Here is a 20,126-nt window from a genome sequence, read left to right as displayed (position 1 = left end):
TTTAAAAGCAAACAAGCAAACCCTGTCCAGATTTAAAAAGTAACGTAAAAGTAACGTACCGCATTACTTTCCATAAAAAGTAACGGAGTACCGTAAATCGTTACTTTTTTATGGAGTAACGCAATATTGTAATGCATTACTTTTAAAAGTAACTTTCCCCAACGCTGAGTATTAGTATCAGTATTACCTGCCTAGACATTATTGAAGAGAATGAAGCAATTCTTTTGCTTGCCGCACGGTGAGCGCACAGCTCACAGCGCACGCGCGTCCTCTAACAATATGGCGCAGCGTCGAGGGGACTGAAGCTGATGAGCAGAAGATCACTCGCACAAAAGAAGGAAAAGTTTCCAACAAGCACATGATATATAATCAGCAAACCGAGAAACATCCGCTTATTGGGCTCCAACAGCATGCATTCCGGGGATGTATTCCTGCTTGGGCGATACACTGGAGCTGTTTAGTGGAAGAGGACGAATAGGTAAGACTTTAAAAAGCTTCAGCAGTGTTTATATCTCAGATACGCGTTTATCAACATATGCGTCTGCTAATAATGCTTTGACTGAGTTTATAAAATGGTGTGTTTTTAAAACAAGTAGTGCTTTCTGAAGCTGAGCCTCGAGAAGTGTCTGTTTATATGTAATTATGTGTTAAGAGTTTATAGAACAGCTGATCGTCCATAAATATTGAATAAAAATATATCAGTGCAAATGTCACGTGTATTTTACTGCTCTATTTATGTGAAGTTTACTATGTGCTCCATTCTAATATTATCTCCTTTTTCTCTTTTTCAAGTAAATTGTTTAAATGGTGTCTATATAATTAAAGATTCTTTGTTATTATTGTAAATTCTATTGTAAGTTGTTGTTGTGCACTGCTGGTCAAAAGTTTGGGATCAGTAAGGTTTGTAATGTTTTTTTAAAGAAGTCTCTTGTGCTCATCAAGGCTGCATTTATTTGATCAGAAATACAGAAAAAACTGTAATATTGTGAAATATTATTGCCATTTAGAATGAATGTTTTCTATGTGAATATCTATTAAACTGTAATTTATTTCTATGATGCGCAGCTGAATTTTCAGCATCATTACTGCAGTCTTCAGTGTCACGTGATCTTCAGAAATCAGTATAATATTCTGATTTATTCTTTTTTTTTTAACCCGTGATACTTTTTAAAGGATTTTTTGATGAAAAAAGTTAAAAGAACAGCATTTATTTAAAATTTAAATCGTTTCTAACAATATAAGTCTTTATTATCACTTTTTTATCAATTAAAAAACAAAAGAAAAAAAAACAAAAGAAAAAAAAAGCGGACCCCAAACTTTTTGAACGGCGGTGTATATTCTTACAAAAGATTTCTATTTTAAATAAATGCTGTTCTTTTAATTTTATTCATCAAAAAATCCTTTAAAAAGTATCACGGGTTAAAAAATAAATAAATAAATCAGCATATTATATGCAGTCCAAGACGGCAGTGCAGTGGTGGCTTTTGTCTGTTGAATGGTGATTTAATGCTGCGTTGTCACCTACTTGGAGAGACTCAATGCTAAGTAAATAAACATAAATGCCCTCGTCTTTTACTCTCACAATGAGCTTATCATATTCGTTTGCTACATTAGTAGGGCCCTATGGTTTCCGCGATGCAGAAAACATTGACGGAATCGCGGAATCCAGTTTGTCTTACTTTTGATGAATAAATAAAAAACAGGTCAGTGTATATATATATATAGTCTGTGAATATTAAATTGCAAAAAGACGATTTAAATATGAATGTTCTGCATGTTCATTTGATTACCAGAAAATACACAACACAGAGTTTGTGAAAAAATGTAATTATTTATTCATTTTAGATGTTTACATTAGTAAAAACTGTGCTTCCTGCATAAACCTGCCCCTGTTGGTTTGGCAGTAGCTTGCTTGCCCTACACAGTTACCTTGTTTAATTGTTCTACCAGAAAAGTTGTTGATTTTGGTTGAACAAATCAAGTGTGGAGTAAAATATTTGGGTTTTATCACATTTAGGCCCTACACTTCATTGGCACCAAATGAACAGGGATACTTAAGAAAGGAAATTATAGATTGAAGTTTTATTAAATGGCACAAAACATTAGCCTTTCCTCTGCTATTTGGAATGTTTTCCCACACAAGGAAGAAAAAGTGCGGACAGTTTCCCATTGAATTGCTCCGCAAGAGAGGGACTGACCAACAAGAGTCTCTGCCAATGTCCATTTTTCAGCTCTCAAAGACCCAAAGCTCATTTACATGAAAAAAACACTTCCAGCGTGTATAGAGAAAGCCCCCTGTCTGTGTTCTCTATTCACCGCCTCAGTTTGAGAACGCAAATCACAGCCACTTATAGAGCATGATTTATTATTCACAAAGGCTTATTCAGGAACTCTTGAGACTGTAATTGCAATGATAAAGTTGTACAGTAAGCACACAATTATGGACAGTAACTTCACTGTGACACTATAGTACATATTATGGACCAAGAAATGTGTTATTTGTTTAAGACAGTGATTGATAGACTTTTGTTTGTTGTATTCGCTGGATTTGGACATGATGTATGCGGCAAACATTTAATGGCTTTGCTTCTTTTAGTGGACAAGAGACACCCGTTTCTGACTATTAGCTATTTACAAAACCCTTTATGTCTTTTACGTTTTGGAGCAAATGTTATGTGTGCATTGTGTTTTGGCTTCAAATTATTTGTGAAACTGTGGCCCTTTTTCATGAAACACAAGCAGAACAGTTTTCTATGTAGGCTAAATCATAAGTAAAAGCTTTTGTTTGTCATTATTTGTCCCAAATGGAGTAATTGAAAGGTTTACACACATTCGTTCTGCTCTAGTTTCATGCATAAGGTCCATTACTGTGCAGACAACTGGTTTTGTATATTTGTGGATATACTTGTGCAACTCGTGTGGTAAAGTTTGGTATTTCTTCTGTAGACTGTAAAAATCAATTTGGGATGAAAGAGTCTATAATGAATAAATGTAAATGATACGGTTTAAAAATTATTCTTTTATCAGTCGTACTGTGTGTGAAATGTCAGACATGTCCTTTAAATTAGGCTTTTTTGTACATGCAATGTTATTTTTTGGAAATGTGGTTGGATAGATTATATGATTGCTTAGAAATGCTATATACTTGTGCATGGGAAATGTAAGAATTGGACGAATTGCTTTTGTTGTGTATTGTCATTTGGACATAGCTTTGGATAAAGGTATTAAGTGAATAAGTGTATCACGTGTAATTTAAAGTTGTTAATTCATAATGATAAAATCAAATGTATAACGTAAATTCATTTTATATTATACATTCTAAATACCATTTCATAATTAAATGTCTGACATTGCAGAAACTTTAAATATTTAATTATTCATTGCATATAATTTTTAAACGCATGCAATTACATTGCACACAATAATTATTAAAGTAGTTGTGTATCAGCCTATATGCATGCACTATGAGACATTTCTTTTAAATTAGGGCAAGTTTTCTATTTGATTGGTTAATTATATTTGTAGAAATAGTGTACTTGTGTATCTTGCATGCAAAATGTAAGAATCTGAAGAATTGCTTGCATTTATTTAAGTATTGCACAATTAAATATTATAAATGATTTAATTAATATTATACATTAATTATTACATTGTGCATCTAAATTGCATAGTAATTTAAATAATTTTCTATTTGTTTTCTTTTAATAAAATAATTTACATTTAAATGAAATTAATTTAATATTATACATTCTAAGTTACTTAATAAATAATGTCTGACGTTGCATGTAATTATTCATTTCATTTCATATATAATAATTACATTGCACACAATAATTATTAAAGTGTGTGTTTATGCAATGTCAGACATGTTTTTTTTTTGTACATATAATGTTGCAAATGCCGTTTGTGAGATGTTGGTTTCGATTTGATTCATTGGTATCGAATTTCGGTATAGATTTCAGTTGCATCTGTCAGCTTGTTTGTCCATCATAACTTTGCTTTAATGCGTTGAACATTCTATATGGTCCGTGATTAGGCTGCCATATTGATCCGTTTTTTTGTATATCAGGTCATGTGACCTTCTGCCGTTCCGCCCCCCCCGCGAGAGCTTTTAAAGCCACCGAAGCAGCTGTACGGTGGGGCAGAAATCTGGCCAGCCACCACCGGCCTGGGCTGGCTGCTTTCTGATTGGCCGAGCCCTCGCCCATGTGACTCAGGGCTGGCTGGATGCTCTCTGGCAACTGACACAGTAGATGGGTTGCTGGGATGGAGACTGTCACTGGTGCAGAATGGGGTAAGTCTCCGTTTAACGCCCTGATCTCTCGATGCAAGCGTGCAGATGCATCGTCTACTGTTCTGGCTATTCAGTGCGGAGGAAAGAATAGTGCGTTTGTGCGGTACAGCAAGGCGGTGCCATAAGCCTTTTGTTTTGATGAGAGGGTGTGGGGGGATGTGCATAGATTGGGATTCTGGCTTGATCGCCAGGATGCTTAAAAAGCCTCTTTTGTGCTGTGCGAGGACAGATGCGCGAGAAGGCTGATTATTTATAGCGATGGACACGGATTCCACACTAAATGTAAGCAGTAATTGCTTCTGACAAGATGAAGAGGCTGTTGCAAGAAAAGCCTTTTTTTCTGATTTAGCTGGCGATGCAGGAACAAAGCAGACTGGATATGTTGGTGCAAAACAGCATTGTGGGTCGGTCTGGCAGGTTAGATGGTGCATGAGTGTCTTTGTGCACGGAGGGAAGGGCATCTTGACTGCAGGGGATTTCGTATCTTGCATTGCTGGTGAAGAGGTGACTGCTTTAACACATCAGAAGCACTGCATGCACAACACTGCACCTCTGGTGAATAAATGCACACAAGATTTGGAAAACAAACGGTTGCAATTGTGGAACAATGCAGAGGTGTGAAGGTGCATTCACATTTTTGAAGAAAGTGTTGCAATATTAATGAGTCCTTCTCCTTTTTATTCCTCCCTGTTTCCTTTTGATTCTGTCTCGTACCTCGAGCCTTTTTGCTGAATAGATGTCGACCATTTTGCTCTGTCTACATGCCAGAGAGAGGTTTGTAAATATATTATTAATTGCATTTTCATGACTCTTCATTACGATGGATTTATAAACTTTAAAATTGCAAAGCTATTTGTGAGCATGAAATGCATCATATGCATTAATTTCTCCTTTAATTGCGTTTTGTTACTTTTAAAAGTGCAAGTGTTTGTTTATGCACAAAATGTGTGTCATCAGATGTGTGTCAGCTGATTCTGCATTCTGCCCTCATAACAGCCCGAAGAGTGTGTAACGTGCTTTTGGCATTAAATCATACGCATGCATGTTGGTTAATGAGTCATGTTGCTTTATGATAGCAAGATCTTGATGTAATTATGTGGATTATGCACACCAAAGATATTTAGGTTTGAATTATTCACATACAACTTCTGCATTTTTTTGTCAGAATCGCCTGCATTTAATTCCCTTCGAAATCTGACCAATAGGAATAGTATATTCCCCTTTTTAATAAGTTCTTCTCCCTAATGGCCGTGGATGCCCTGGAAACAGTGGCAGAATCTGTAGTGGAGTCACATTGATTGGTCACAGCTGCAAATTAGCCTGACACATTGACCGGCTGCTTGTAATGTAGGCTGTTTGTGTTGGTTAATGTAAAACCAGGTTAAACACAACCTGGTGAAAGTGGGATGGAAGGAATTCAGTTTATTGTGCATGTTGTGAAATGGTCACAACATGCATAGTCACTTTTGCCTTTGACAATTTTTGCCCTGTGCAATTTTGTATTTTAGCAAAAACTGTTTTTGAAGGCAAATGCACAGTTGCATTGCTCGTAATTATTAAAATTCAATGTTTTTTCTTTTGCATGCAATGTTCTTCTTTTTCTTTTCTCCTTTTTATGTTGTAATATTTTATAACACAGGCCATTGATATTCCTAATGCTGAGAGATAATAATTTGATATTGTGGCAAAAAACTGTTTTTGAAGGCAAATGCACATAGTTGCATTGCTCATACGTATTAAAGTTCAATGTTTTTTTTCTTATGCATGCAATATGTTCTTTTTACCATTACATGTTTTTGCTAGAAAATCTGTATTTTGATAATGTTGCAATATTTTGAATCGCAAGCTATTGATATTCCTGATGCTGAGATATATTATAATTTGGCATTTTGGCAAAAAACTGTTGCATTGTTGAGGGCAAATGCACATAGTTGCATTGCTCATTTGACTCTAAGTATTAAAGTTCAAAATGTGCATCCTCTTTAAGAGCTTGAATGAATCCTCAAATCGCGTGTTTTTGAGGAGAGATGTGCTTTTAATTTACTAAGTGATCAGATGCATCATTTTCGCCTGCTGGACCAGAAAACAGGTTCTTCTTAAAATGCAAAATAATTTTTTTCCTGATTGCACGCATTATTGTGCAGCCACAGAAATCTAGAGTCATGCTGAACAGGGTTTGCCGTAGATCTTTAGTATGTCAGTGTAATTTAGTGGCGATGTGCTGATAGATTTTTCCACATGGTTGATCAGGCCTTCACTTCAGGACGGAGATAAAAATAGGAACTTCATAACCGCAGCTCCATGCTCTCGATTCACGTCGCTTTGCCTCTCAGAACCGTTTGCTTGACCGGACTCACTGCACGACTCTGCCATCCACACACACACACACACACGCACACTCACACGCACACTCACACGCACACTCACACGCACACGCACACGCACACGCACACACACACACACACACACACACACACACACATGAGCCACGTGTGTTATTGTATTCTTCATGAGTGTCATGACCTGGTCATTGAGTACATGGCAAACATCAGTTCAGAGGATGATGCTCACTCATGATTGACTCTTGGCACTGATGGGCTTTTACAGACCGAACAACCCCTCATACATGCATTAAACATCATGTTTTGCACTTTATTCTTTTCACTACATGTTTTATTTTGCATGCAAAATCTTCTCTTTTTTTCCCCGATTTCTGCTAAAAATCTATGATTTTTATAATATTGCAGTCTTTTACCTCTCAAGCCATCAATATTCTAATATGTATTCGAAAAAATTTAAATAATATTATTATAAATATATTATATAATGTATATTATTAAAAATTATTTATATTTATATATTGTAGCTTTAGTTACCTGCACACTTTAATTATTTCTGCTTGACCAAAATCCGAATGAGCTAAGGATATAATTGCACAATATATAAAAACAGTTTTGTAAATAACTTTATATTAAACAAAGAAAATACAGATAATTGTACTGTGATGCATATACTGTTATATCACCATGTCACTGCTGATTCTGCAGTTATTTCTGTTAGCTAAAATGTTTTAAGCTTTAATCATTCTTTGCTTTTATTGTTATTTTTATGTTTTATTTAAAGAAATTATATATATATTTTTTTATATGATATTATATTGTTTTTATTTAAAGCACTTTGAATTACCATTGTGTATGAAATGTGCTGTATAAATAAACTTGCTTGCTTAATTGCTAAAAACTTAGCCTAATTATTTCTTTGATTAGTTACTAATATATTGGTCAAATATAATCAATTCATCTGCAAATATTATGCCTTTTTATATAACTATAAAAGTGTTCAGCCAGAAATGAATATTGTCTTCATCTACTCTTCCTCATTTAGTTCCAAACTTGTATTCCTTTCTAATGGTCCTATATATCAGAATTGTATGCATCTGTTGTCCGTCCTGCTCTGTGTATTTTGGCATCAGTCGTATTAACCGAGCATCACTCCGAACCACACGTGATCGTTCCTCTGTTCTTGGATGTTGTAGGTCAAGAGTTAGTCCAAGATGTCTGCAGCATCTTATGATCAGCTGCTGAAGCAAGTGGAGGCATTGAAGATGGAGAACTCCAACCTGAGACAAGAGCTCGAGGACAACTCCAACCACCTCACCAAACTGGAGACCGAGGCGTCTAATATGAAGGTATAGCATCTGTTTGTATCATACAGCAGCCTAATTGTGTTCTTGACAACATGAAGTCAAAACCCAACTCTATTTCCCTACTTAACACGTGTTTCTTGACTCATGAAGCGCTGCAGGGATGGGATATTTTTATAGCCAACCTGTAAGTTAGCATCACCTTGGTTCCTTTGGCTGTGAAAGCGGCGGAGTAGACGAGTTTAGCTGTTTTTGACTTGATGAATGCATAAATGTAAATATAAATGACATTTAATGTCCTCCGTAGTCCCTTTTAGCCACTTGTTAGTTTTCAAGACAAGTAAAAGCTTTTAAAAAAGCACAAGGTGGAATTATTGATATATTTAATGTCGTAGAATAACACATGAAAAGATCTTGAGCTTATGTTCAAAAACTTTAAAAACCCCAGAGACTTCAAGATGATGGAACCGAAAGTGCTAAAATGCTACAAAGATACGCAAATTATTTATATATAGATATATAAACACACACACATTATTCTGGGGAATAAATAGTTTTCATAATCTTTCATTATGATGTAGGGAAAAAATAATATTGACTTGCTATTTGGTTGCTATACCAGCTATGAAACTAAAATAAAACAGGCAGAATAAATTGGGGAAGACACATTTAATTGCTATTATTGTTAATAATAATTATAGTAATTTTTTTATATACACTTTAAAAAAAATCAATGAAAAATCACAATAACACTATTGAACTGAAGTATTTCATAAAAATAATAATTAATTTATATAATATTTATGTAACTATAATGATATAATAATAACTACTATTATTATTTTAAATAAAAACAGTGCAATTAAAATATTAATATTTACTACTACTAGTATTAAATACTAGTATTTACTAATACTAATGTTTCTCTTTTAACAACAGAAACGATGGAAAGATGTTTGGCACATGTTGCATTTATTAAATTCACGTTATAAGGTGCATGTTACAATAAATGCTCTGTGATTTGATAATCACGCTGATCTGGCATTGTTAGAATTATTAAAATATATTACCGGCTAACTGGTGAGTAACACTGTTTCATGTACTTGGTAATGATGCACCGAATGTTCGGCAACTGAAATTATTCGGCCAACAATAGCAAAAAAAGTAACGATAGATTGTACGGAACAATGACGTGACGCTATCAAAGAGCAACCAGCGCAGAGTGAGAGGCGCGCACTCTTTATTATGCAGCACACACGTCAGCAGTGTGGAAGCATTTAAACTGTCGGAGAAAGACACAAAAATCATTACAAGCACCGACAGCGAGAGACTGTTTAGGACTGCAGCGCATGTCTTCGATGAGAAGAGGAAGGGGTGATTGTTGCTGGTTACTGTATGATGACTGAAATCACGAAATGGCCTTAAACAATTAGTAAATAAACTGCAGAACGTTATGTTTTCTAATACACGCACTAGACTTGTGCCGGTATTCGGTAATGCGATATATCACGGTAATGAATATGCACGGTATTGTTATCGTGGGCACTTCTAAATACCGTGAATAATTATATATTACAAATTCAGAAATTTTGAATGCATTTTAAGAATACTTTTCCCATCAACTGGTCAAAATGCACAACAGCGCTGTATGCGGCGTGAAAGACGCGTGCTGCGGAAGCAGATTTTCTCTCCGCATGTTCATACGTCGTGAAGTCCTTAAGGGGGAAGAGCGGCTTTTTTTCTTTGGTTCAGTGAATATGATGGAGGGAAAAGGATGCAACAGCACTAAAGGTGTCTGTTTTAACTGTTAGCAGATCAGAGTGATTGTTTTTGGTGTTTAGTAGCATCAAGTTTGCTGTATAGAGTTCCAGTATGCTTTGCTAAACTGTTCTCATTCACTTGGAAGATACTCATGTGCCATATTTCTGATGTGAAAATGTAGAGCAAGACATCAATATCTACAGCAAATTGATTGGATAATGAACATACTTTCATATTTTTCATACGTTTCAAATATATAGTCATGAATATATGTCATAACTAACACTAATTGTTGTTTTAACTGGCTGCTGTAGAAACAGTAGCCTTAAAGGGACGGTTCACCCAAAAATGAAAATACTGTCGTCATTTACTCACCCTCAAGTTGTTTCAACCCTGTATAAGTTTATTTCTTCTGTTGAAACCACATTCTTCAAAATCTTCTTTTGTGAACTTATACAGGTTTGGAGCAACTTGAGGGTAAGTAAATAATGACACAATTTTCATTTTGGGGTAAACTATCCATTTAAAGAGATAGTCCACCCAAAAATGAAATTTGTCATCATTTACTCACCCTCAAGTTGCTCCAAACCTGTATGAGTTCCTTTCGTGTGTTGAAGTTTTGCTGAATGTTGGTAACCCAAGTTATTAATCATGATTATTGTCATTTAAATTTTTCTTTCATCAGAATTATTGCACTTTCACACAAGCACCAATCAAAAGAACGTACATTTGCGTGGTTTGCTCGCAGATTTAGTCGCAGCAGAATTGATTAAATATTAATATATGAATTTATTATATATTAAAACAGAATTTCACTGAATGCCTGAATTACACTTATTTGAGATTGATGAACTCCAACATGCATGTTTGCCGATGTTTTCTACATTACGCTTTTCTTTTCTTTTTGTTTGTAATATATATAGAGAGCATGTGAGCTTGGTTGCCAGATTGGGAAGATTAAATAAACCACTGGGAGGAAAATGTATCGATTTAAGATTGGGGGATTTCAACTCTTATGAAGGCTTGTGGAGGCTTGTTAATGGAAGATAACACAAATGCCAAATAAAAATGAAATGTTTTCAGCAGCAGGCAAATGTAACATATACGATTATGCTTATTTAATCATGAAATACTATTCATTGTGCAGCCCTAAATCTCGATATCTGCAGAAAAGTAAAGTTCACAAAAACTTCTTCAGTATAGTGTGCATCGTGCACTGATGAATTAAGACAGACCAGGAATGTCAGCTAAGTAAATATGATCCCTTTTGACATACTATTGCGATTTTGAGTGCTTCCATTGTCCTCATTTGTAATTCGCTTTGGATAAAAGCGTCTGCTAAACGACTAAATGTAAATGTAATGATGACTTTAAATGTTGCCTTTTGCATGCATTCATTTAATGTCCAGGAAAGGAGCTTGCTCTTCAGATGTCCTTGTTATTCAGACTCCAAATGCCTCATGCCACAGACGTTCTCTAGGCACTCATTTGCTTCTCAGAAAGAGCGAAATCGCTGTTGATGTTTGGCTTATGTAAGAGCTTTTGGACGTAACCTCTTTCATCAGGATGATCTGATACTGGGCACATCCAGAACGCCCTGATGCCAGCGGTTATGCCATCCCTAGACATAATCATAGTGTTTAAAGCACTTAATGAGAAGCTGGGTTTTTCTGGTGTGTTTTTAACTGTGACCGATGCTGCGGAGGCCAGAGTTCACATGCTGTTTTCCAGTTTTGAGTTGCTGTTGTTTCTAGGACTGCAACAACTAATCGATAACATTTATTTTGCTAATGATTATAATCAACAACCAATTTCATTATCGGTTATTCGTCACTTTAAGGCTGTGCATGGAGAACCTACAGAAGTGATGCTGCTTTAAAAAATCTCTTAGCAGTGTAATAGTTTGTTGTTTGGTGATTTTGGTTATTTATAATAAATACAATAGGATCATTTATACCATCTTATTCATATACTGCCATATCACCTTTCCTTATAAAATAAAAGCGTATTTAAAAAATATATATATATGTAATTTTTTAATAATTAAGAAATGTGTGTGTGCATATATATATATATATATATATATATTAGTGCTGTCAGTTGATTAACATTTTTTACAAATGAATAGCACATTTTTCTGAAATTAATTGCGATTAATCCCACCTAACATTAAAGATTTTAAACATACTTTTATATTGCAATAATTTCACATTCAATTTTCAAATTGATGTAGAAACAACATAAAGATATTATATTTTTAACATTTCTTTAGTGGCATTTTTCCTAATATTTAACCATTGACTATAACCATTCAACATTACAACTATTCTCAGCCGTTCTCATTATAATTCAGAGCTATTAATTTGAACATTTATTAGACTTTAAAAAAGAACAACTCGGACTTGAAACAATCCTCACATAAACCCATTATAATATGTGTCATACATTACGCTTTTCTTTTCTTTTTGTTTGTAATATATATAGAGAGCATGTGAGCTTGGTTGCCAGATTGGGAAGATTAAATAAACCACTGGGAGGAAAATGTATCGATTTAAGATTGGGGGATTTCAACTCTTATGAAGGCTTGTGGAGGCTTGTTAATGGAAGATAAAACAAATGCCAAATAAAAATGAAATGTTTTCAGCAGCAGGCAAATGTAACATATACGATTATGCTTATTTAATCATGAAATACTATTCATTGTGCAGCCCTAAATCTCGATATCTGCAGAAAAGTAAAGTTCACAAAAACTTCTTCAGTATAGTGTGCATCGTGCACTGATGAATTAAGACAGACCAGGAATGTCAGCTAAGTAAATATGATCCCTTTTGACATACTATTGCGATTTTGAGTGCTTCCATTGTCCTCATTTGTAATTCGCTTTGGATAAAAGCGTCTGCTAAACGACTGAATGTAAATGTAATGTTGACTTTAAATGTTGCCTTTTGCATGCGTTCATTTAATGTCCAGGAAAGGAGCTTGCTCTTCAGATGTCCTTGTTATTCAGACTCCAAATGCCTCATGCCACAGACGTTCTCTAGGCACCCATTTGCTTCTCAGAAAGAGCGAAATCGCTGTTGATGTTTGGCTTATGTAAGAGCTTTTGGATGTAACCTCTTTCATCAGGATGATCTGATACTGGGCACATCCAGAACGCCCTGATGCCAGCGGTTATGCCATCCCTAGACATAATCATAGTGTTTAAAGCACTTAATGAGAAGCTGGGTTTTTCTGGTGTGTTTTTAACTGTGATGACTTTAAATGTTGCCTTTTGCATGCATTCATTTAATGTCCAGGAAAGGAGCTTGCTCTTCAGATGTCCTTGTTATTCAGACTCCAAATGCCTCATGCCACAGACGTTCTCTAGGCACTCATTTGCTTCTCAGAAAGAGCGAAATCGCTGTTGATGTTTGGCTTATGTAAGAGCTTTTGGACGTAACCTCTTTCATCAGGATGATCTGATACTGGGCACATCCAGAACGCCCTGATGCCAGCGGTTATGCCATCCCTAGACATAATCATAGTGTTTAAAGCACTTAATGAGAAGCTGGGTTTTTCTGGTGTGTTTTTAACTGTGACCGATGCTGCGGAGGCCAGAGTTCACATGCTGTTTTCCAGTTTTGAGTTGCTGTTGTTTCTAGGACTGCAACAACTAATCGATAACATTTATTTTGCTAATGATTATAATCAACAACCAATTTCATTATCGGTTATTCGTCACTTTAAGGCTGTGCATGGAGAACCTACAGAAGTGATGCTGCTTTAAAAAATCTCTTAGCAGTGTAATAGTTTGTTGTTTGGTGATTTTGGTTATTTATAATAAATACAATAGGATCATTTATACCATCTTATTCATATACTGCCATATCACCTTTCCTTATAAAATAAAAGCGTATTTAAAAAATATATATATATGTAATTTTTTAATAATTAAGAAATGTGTGTGTGCATATATATATATATATATATATATATTAGTGCTGTCAGTTGATTAACATTTTTTACAAATGAATAGCAAATTTTTCTGAAATTAATTGCGATTAATCCCACCTAACATTAAAGATTTTAAACATACTTTTATATTGCAATAATTTCACATTCAATTTTCAAATTGATGTAGAAACAACATAAAGATATTATATTTTTAACATTTCTTTAGTGGCATTTTTCCTAATATTTAACCATTGACTATAACCATTCAACATTACAACTATTCTCAGCCGTTCTCATTATAATTCAGAGCTATTAATTTGAACATTTATTAGACTTTAAAAAAGAACAACTCGGACTTGAAACAATCCTCACATAAACCCATTATAATATGTGTCATATTTAGCTAAATGTGCCCTTCAGCAAGTAGGAAATATACAGAAATGGAATAAAGTTATCAAACACTAAATTCTAAATGAAATATAGATGAATCCTTAAAGCTACAGAAGTGATTTATTTTCTTTTGTTCTTTGATGAACATGCATCACAGCAGCTGTTATGAGGTTATTTGGGCTGCTTTAAGAGCTGCTGCTGCTGCTGAACACAATGTGGATCTGACACACATCCTAGTTTCTCATAACTCTTTACCTTTTCTGACTCGCTTCAGCTCTAAAAGTGTGCAATTGAAGAGCAGGCGCTACAAGCACAGTATAACGGCTGACAGACAGCAAAATACATTTTTACTGATATACGGCCTGACAGCATCCCATCTGACTCGAGGCTCACTGTTGTTCTACTGAAGCTCCTCGTCACCTGTAGCTTTTCCACTCGTTCGACTCGCGCCCGGCGCTGAGGTGAAGTTAGAGTGCGCGTCTGAAAAGTCTCCTGTTTGATGTGGTCGTAAAGATGTTTTGCGTCTAAATAAACGCAATTCTTGTCAAGAAAAAAGAAACTGAAGCAGCAGTTGTGGTCAACCCTAGCTCCGCCCCTGCGTTACTTGCGTTAAATATTTTTAATATACGTTAAACTGAAAAATTAATAGATTGCATGCGTTAACGTGCTTATTTTGAAAGCACTAATATATATAATATTTATATATATATATATATATATAATATTTAATTATTAAAAACATAAATGTTAAAAACATATTTTAATATTTGATCATTTACACATATAATTTTTTATAAAATAAACACTTGTTTACGTAAATATAAAATGCATATTTATAATTATAAAAAATTGATTTCTTCATTATTTGCAGTAAATATTCTGTTCATTTTATGTTTTATGAGATTTTATGTGGCATCTCCAGGTTAACACGTGCTGCCCTCTGCCGATGAAACTTCGGACAGATGAAATGCTGCGAGGAACACGGTGTTTTTGCCAAAGGATTCGTGTTAGACGTCTCTCTTATCTTACCGTTTAAACCTGCAGCACTAAAGCACTGCGTCTCCTTCTCTCTGTCCGAGGTAACACTGGCTTTCTCATTCATCAGAAATGCCCTGCGGGGTCTCTAAACGAAAAACACTTTCATTTTTATTCACGAGATCTACTTGCTCCAGCATCATAATAATTTTCCTATTTCTCGTGGAAGCGTTCAGAGGCCCTTCTGTTTCCCAGCCTGTGAGAAACTCGCGGCTTCATTTAGAGAAGCTCTCGTCCTGTCTTTGTTTGTTGGATGAATGCAGCGCCGCTCCATCCTGCTGTCGTTTCCCTTCGCCTCCGGCAGAAAATAAACCGCGTGTCTGGGCTTCCCCTCTCCGCGCTCGCAGAGCTGAGCTTTAGCTGTTTTCATCCATCAACACTTGAGAGCAATGCAAGAGTCGTCTGGGTTTTCAGAGAAGTACAAATGTGTTTCTGACTTGTCATGCCTGGTTAGGAGACGTAAAAATGTTATCACTGTTTAATTTTTGCATTTTTAATTTAATTTTGTATTAACGTCTGTCCAGTGTAGAGTGTAATTACAGTGTTATTTATCAGCAGGTCAAGTCTAGCGCATTGTATTCTGGGACTGGACTGCACCATTAATCCTTCCTTCAGTTTTCTCTCAAAATAAATACGTTTGATGGTTTAACGTTTTAAAATTTAAGGAATTATGTTTAGTATTGTAATATAAAAATAAAAGAATGTAATACTTGATTTTTATTGCACAGTGAAATATTACAATAATAATAATATTTTTTATTTTTTAGTATATTTTATTTTTTTTATTTACTACTAATGAATATTAAATTTGATTTAGTACTAATAAATGCTAACAAAAGTACTATAAATAAATCACTCGTAGTACTAATTTTGTGCTAATAAATATTATTGTGCAGTACTACAATTAAGCACAGCAAACCTGGAATGTTTAATACAATTTTATATTGTAATTTTGTAATATAAAAATATTAATATTATAATTTCTGAGATGTAAAAATAAAATATGTTTTTAAATACTCTATTTTTTTATTTTACAGTGAAATATTGCAATTTTAATATTTATTATTTTTTAGTACTAATAAAGTAATATTAATGATGATGATTATTATTATTATTGTTTTATGGCCATAAAACAACAAATATATATTTGATATATAACAACAAAACTTTGACCAAATTGTGCAGCACTACTAATAAACCTGGAAATGTTTTTAAACAAATTTTAAATTGCAGTCACAGTTTTTATCATAAAAAAAGGGTTTAAGCATAAAAACAATAAGTGTAATACTGCTTTAAATTGTTGTTGTTTTTCCCAAAAAAATTAAAACGTTTTCTTTTTAATGTAATTGCAATTTTGTTTTTGTTTTTCTGAGCAAAAATTAAATATCATACATTTTTCCCTGATTTACAGAAGAGACCCACTAAAATTAATTCAGTGTAACGATCGTGTCAGGCATATTTACAATTTATGACACATTAAAAGACTAATTACTTTCACTCCAAATACTAATTAATGTTTAAAATGTGCCACTATCCTAGGTTTTGCCCATTGGTCAGTAAGAATTTTGTACTCATTTAAAACACAATGAAATTTAATATGCTCTCTTATTCTTTTATATATTTTAATATGTACAGGTCATAATATTTATGTTTGAATTTTTACATAAATATTGTGTTACACTGAATGACATTATTTAAACCAAATTTTGACATTTTATTCTCCAAAACCTTATTTGAAACCTTAAAAGTAGACACTTTACTTGAATCGAATGTGCTTTCTATGGACATAAAATCACTTTTGTAAATTTCTTTTGATGCGGACATCTTAACGTCTTTGACCCAGAAGCATTTTTCACATAGGCTACAAAGAAGAGAGAGGATTTATGGCTTGTTTCTTGGTTGTAGCAAAACCAAGAGTGGGTCGTCACTTCCAATTCGAGCTGATGTTTTAGTGCCAGCCGAGTCACAGGGAGGTGTGTCATTTCTCTTCAGAATGCTTCTGAATTATGACACAGCTCTTCCTTGATTTGGTCACGTTGATGTTGGAGGTTCCCAAGTTCACTTTCTCTGTGGATGACCTCAGTAACTCTTAATAACGACGCCCACATTATACAAAGCTTCTCAGTTCCTACAGTAATGACTCAGAATGCTGTAATCTTCTCATTAAACATCTCTGCTGGATTTACTGGACCCAGACAAGTGCAGAGTTCTGTGTAGACGTTGCCCCTTCTGTCCAGATCTTGCTTTCTTCTGAATCTTTAAAGTACTATGTAGGCCTAGCTGGGGTGTTTGTGGGTGTATAATGTTCTCCATCCTCAGTTCTTAGTGATGCACCCAAAAAAAGGGTTATTATAGTTCTCTAAATCTAAAAGCATTAAAAAATGTTTGTAACTTAAAATAAAATAAATGCTAAATAAAATGAAATATAAAAAAATTTAATCTAGTTGCCAAGGCAACATTTTTCTAACTTAACTAAAACTAAAACTGAAATAAAAATGAATAGAAACTATATAGACATATATATAAAAAAAATAAATAACTTTAACTAAAATTCAAATGAAAACAGAAAATATATAATATATCAAATATATAAATATAAAAATCTAAATTCTGAATTTTGTAAATATTGCTAAAAAAACTATTATTGTATCTCGAGGATACTAAAATAACACTGGTTTTGGCAACCGAAAATATTAGACCAAAACATTAAAAAAAAAAACTTTTTTTTTCTTTTATGTATATTTGAATAAATAAAGTTCCCTTTCATGGGAACTTCGAACTGCGTCCTCTAGGGGTCGCTATGGGGAACGCCTCGTCGTGACTCGTATCTGAAGCATACATTGAAAAAACACCAACTCGTTGGCCGGCGACAGTTAATACAGCTGCTGTCTAAATGTTTATATTTTAATGCTTGTATTTCAATAAAAACACCCTGTGCAATTAAAAAAGAAAAAGAAAAAAAGTTTTGAGTGTTAATTAGATTATTTAATTGATTATTAAACTTTAGTTTTGGACTAAATGAAAACTTTAATTTCAGTTTTGGTGTTTTAGTAAAACAATAATTTGAGTGCATCACTAGTTCTCAGTCTTGTTGCCCAGGTTGATCATTTCATTCATTGATGTCTTTTTCTTAACGTCCTCAGACTTATTATTTTTTTAGAAGAGTGGCCAATTTCATGTTTTAAATCTCGTTTGTCGTCTGTCGCCGTGCTTGTTTTTTCCTAAGTGCATGCCATGTGTGTCATGTGGTGTTTTCTCCAGGTCAGATGAAGCGCACACTAGATGGGACTCAGATATGCGGGTATTTCAGGCTCCCTGCAGATGGCTGCCTATAGGAGCATTGATTTCCATTACTGGGAGGATAGGATGACATTTATAAAAGTGTTGTGTGCTTGCAGCTCCACACATGAGTGGGTGGATGACTCTAATATTGTACCAAGGGCATGTGCATCACGGTAACCCGATTCTTTCGGACACTGACTCTGGGAAGAGCAAAACTAGGACTTCCATTATAGCCTCAGAGACGCGTTAGAATACTGAAGTCCATCCGGATGAGGATTTGGCTGTTGAAATTGAGTGCATCACTAGTTCTCAGTCTTGTTGCCCAGGTTGATCATTTCATTCATTGACGTCTTTTTCTTAACGTCCTCAGACTTATTATTTTTTTAGAAGAGTGGCCAATTTCATGTTTTAAATCTCATTTGTCGTCTGTCGCCGTGCTTGTTTTTTCCTAAGTGCATGCCATGTGTGTCATGTGGTGTTTTCTCCAGGTCAGATGAAGCGCACACTAGATGGGACTCAGATATGCGGGTATTTCAGGCTCCCTGCAGATGGCTGCCTATAGGAGCATTGATTTCCATTACTGGGAGGATAGGATGACATTTATAAAAGTGTTGTGTGCTTGCAGCTCCACACATGAGTGGGTGGATGACTCTAATATTGTACCAAGGGCATGTGCATCACGGTAACCCGATTCTTTCGGACACTGACTCTGGGAAGAGCAAAACTAGGACTTCCATTATAGCCTCAGAGACGCGTTAGAATACTGAAGTCCATCCGGATGAGGATTTGGCTGTTGAAAATGTTGTTACAGCTGTAATCTACTCTCATAGGTTATTTTAGGATGTCAGCAAATCACTTTTGTTATATTAGAAGACTAGACCTTTTAAAACATGGATCCGAATTCACAATGCAATTAACTTACATAATATAGTTTATAATATTGATATGTTTGCTAAGTCAAACATCTGCTGTTCTGTTGCTATTCTTAATAGTAAATATTAAGTTTTATTATAATTTTAATCCAATTTATTTTTATTTCATATCATAATTATGGATTTTATTAAAATATATTACATTTATTTTTATTATATATTTTTCAATATTTAATTTTGTATAATTACATGATTTTTATTGTTTATTCTTATATATTTTTTATATTATATAATTATATTAAATTTTTTGTTATATTATGTATTATATTGTTACTATATTGATTCGTTTTATATTTTTATATTATATTTTGTTTTTTATAGATATGTAAAATGTATATAATTGTATTACATATTGTTTATTTTATTAGATATTTTTATTTGTTTTATTTTGTATAATTATATTTAGTATTATTATGTTTATTAGATTTTTATTTTCATAAATGCGCATGCGTGAACACTTTAAATGAACGTTTTAATGGTTTCTAATTATTTATGTAAAACGGTGAGCTGATGAAGACTAGTTTTTTCACTTTATATGATTTAGACATGTTAAACATCCATATTTCACATCATTATTGGGTGCTTTAATAATATAATTGCGTGTATGTTTCGGCATTGCATGATTACCTAAAACAAACTAGTGAACCGAACCAGTTCATTGAAATGAACTGAAAGAATCAGTTTGCGGAAAAGAATCAGATTTTCCCTTTACCTGAGGCTTTGGATTACGGGTAATAATGCTGTAAAAAAGGTTCAGTTTCTGATCGTTTTGCATCATAAGACCTCAATAATATCGTCAGGAGCCACGAGTATTAATTTTGTGTTGCTCTTGTTTTTGACTCTCAAAGTGACGGTA

At 34.1% G+C, this 20,126-nt stretch overlaps 1 protein-coding gene across 4 annotated transcripts in view; it reads left to right on the top strand.

Moving 5' to 3' along the window:
• Positions 1-264: 264 nt before the first annotated feature.
• The window catches only part of LOC107549007 (adenomatous polyposis coli protein-like), a 46,193-nt gene continuing 26,331 nt past the window's right edge, over positions 265-20,126 (top strand). The window contains exons 1-3 of one of the 4 annotated variants that reach the window (XM_016229906.1): positions 4,263-4,294; positions 5,063-5,068; positions 7,830-7,982. In XM_016229906.1, the coding sequence (XP_016085392.1) occupies positions 7,848-7,982 (135 nt within the window). In that variant the 5' untranslated portion in view covers positions 4,263-4,294; positions 5,063-5,068; positions 7,830-7,847. The other 3 variants (XM_016229905.1, XM_016229903.1, XM_016229904.1) reach the window with 3 other exon arrangements.

Source organism: Sinocyclocheilus grahami, unplaced genomic scaffold (assembly GCF_001515645.1).
Source record: "Sinocyclocheilus grahami isolate Dianchi unplaced genomic scaffold, SAMN03320097.WGS_v1.1 scaffold359.1, whole genome shotgun sequence".
NCBI lineage: Eukaryota > Metazoa > Chordata > Actinopteri > Cypriniformes > Cyprinidae > Sinocyclocheilus > Sinocyclocheilus grahami.
This window is presented reverse-complemented; position numbering and strand designations above follow the sequence as displayed.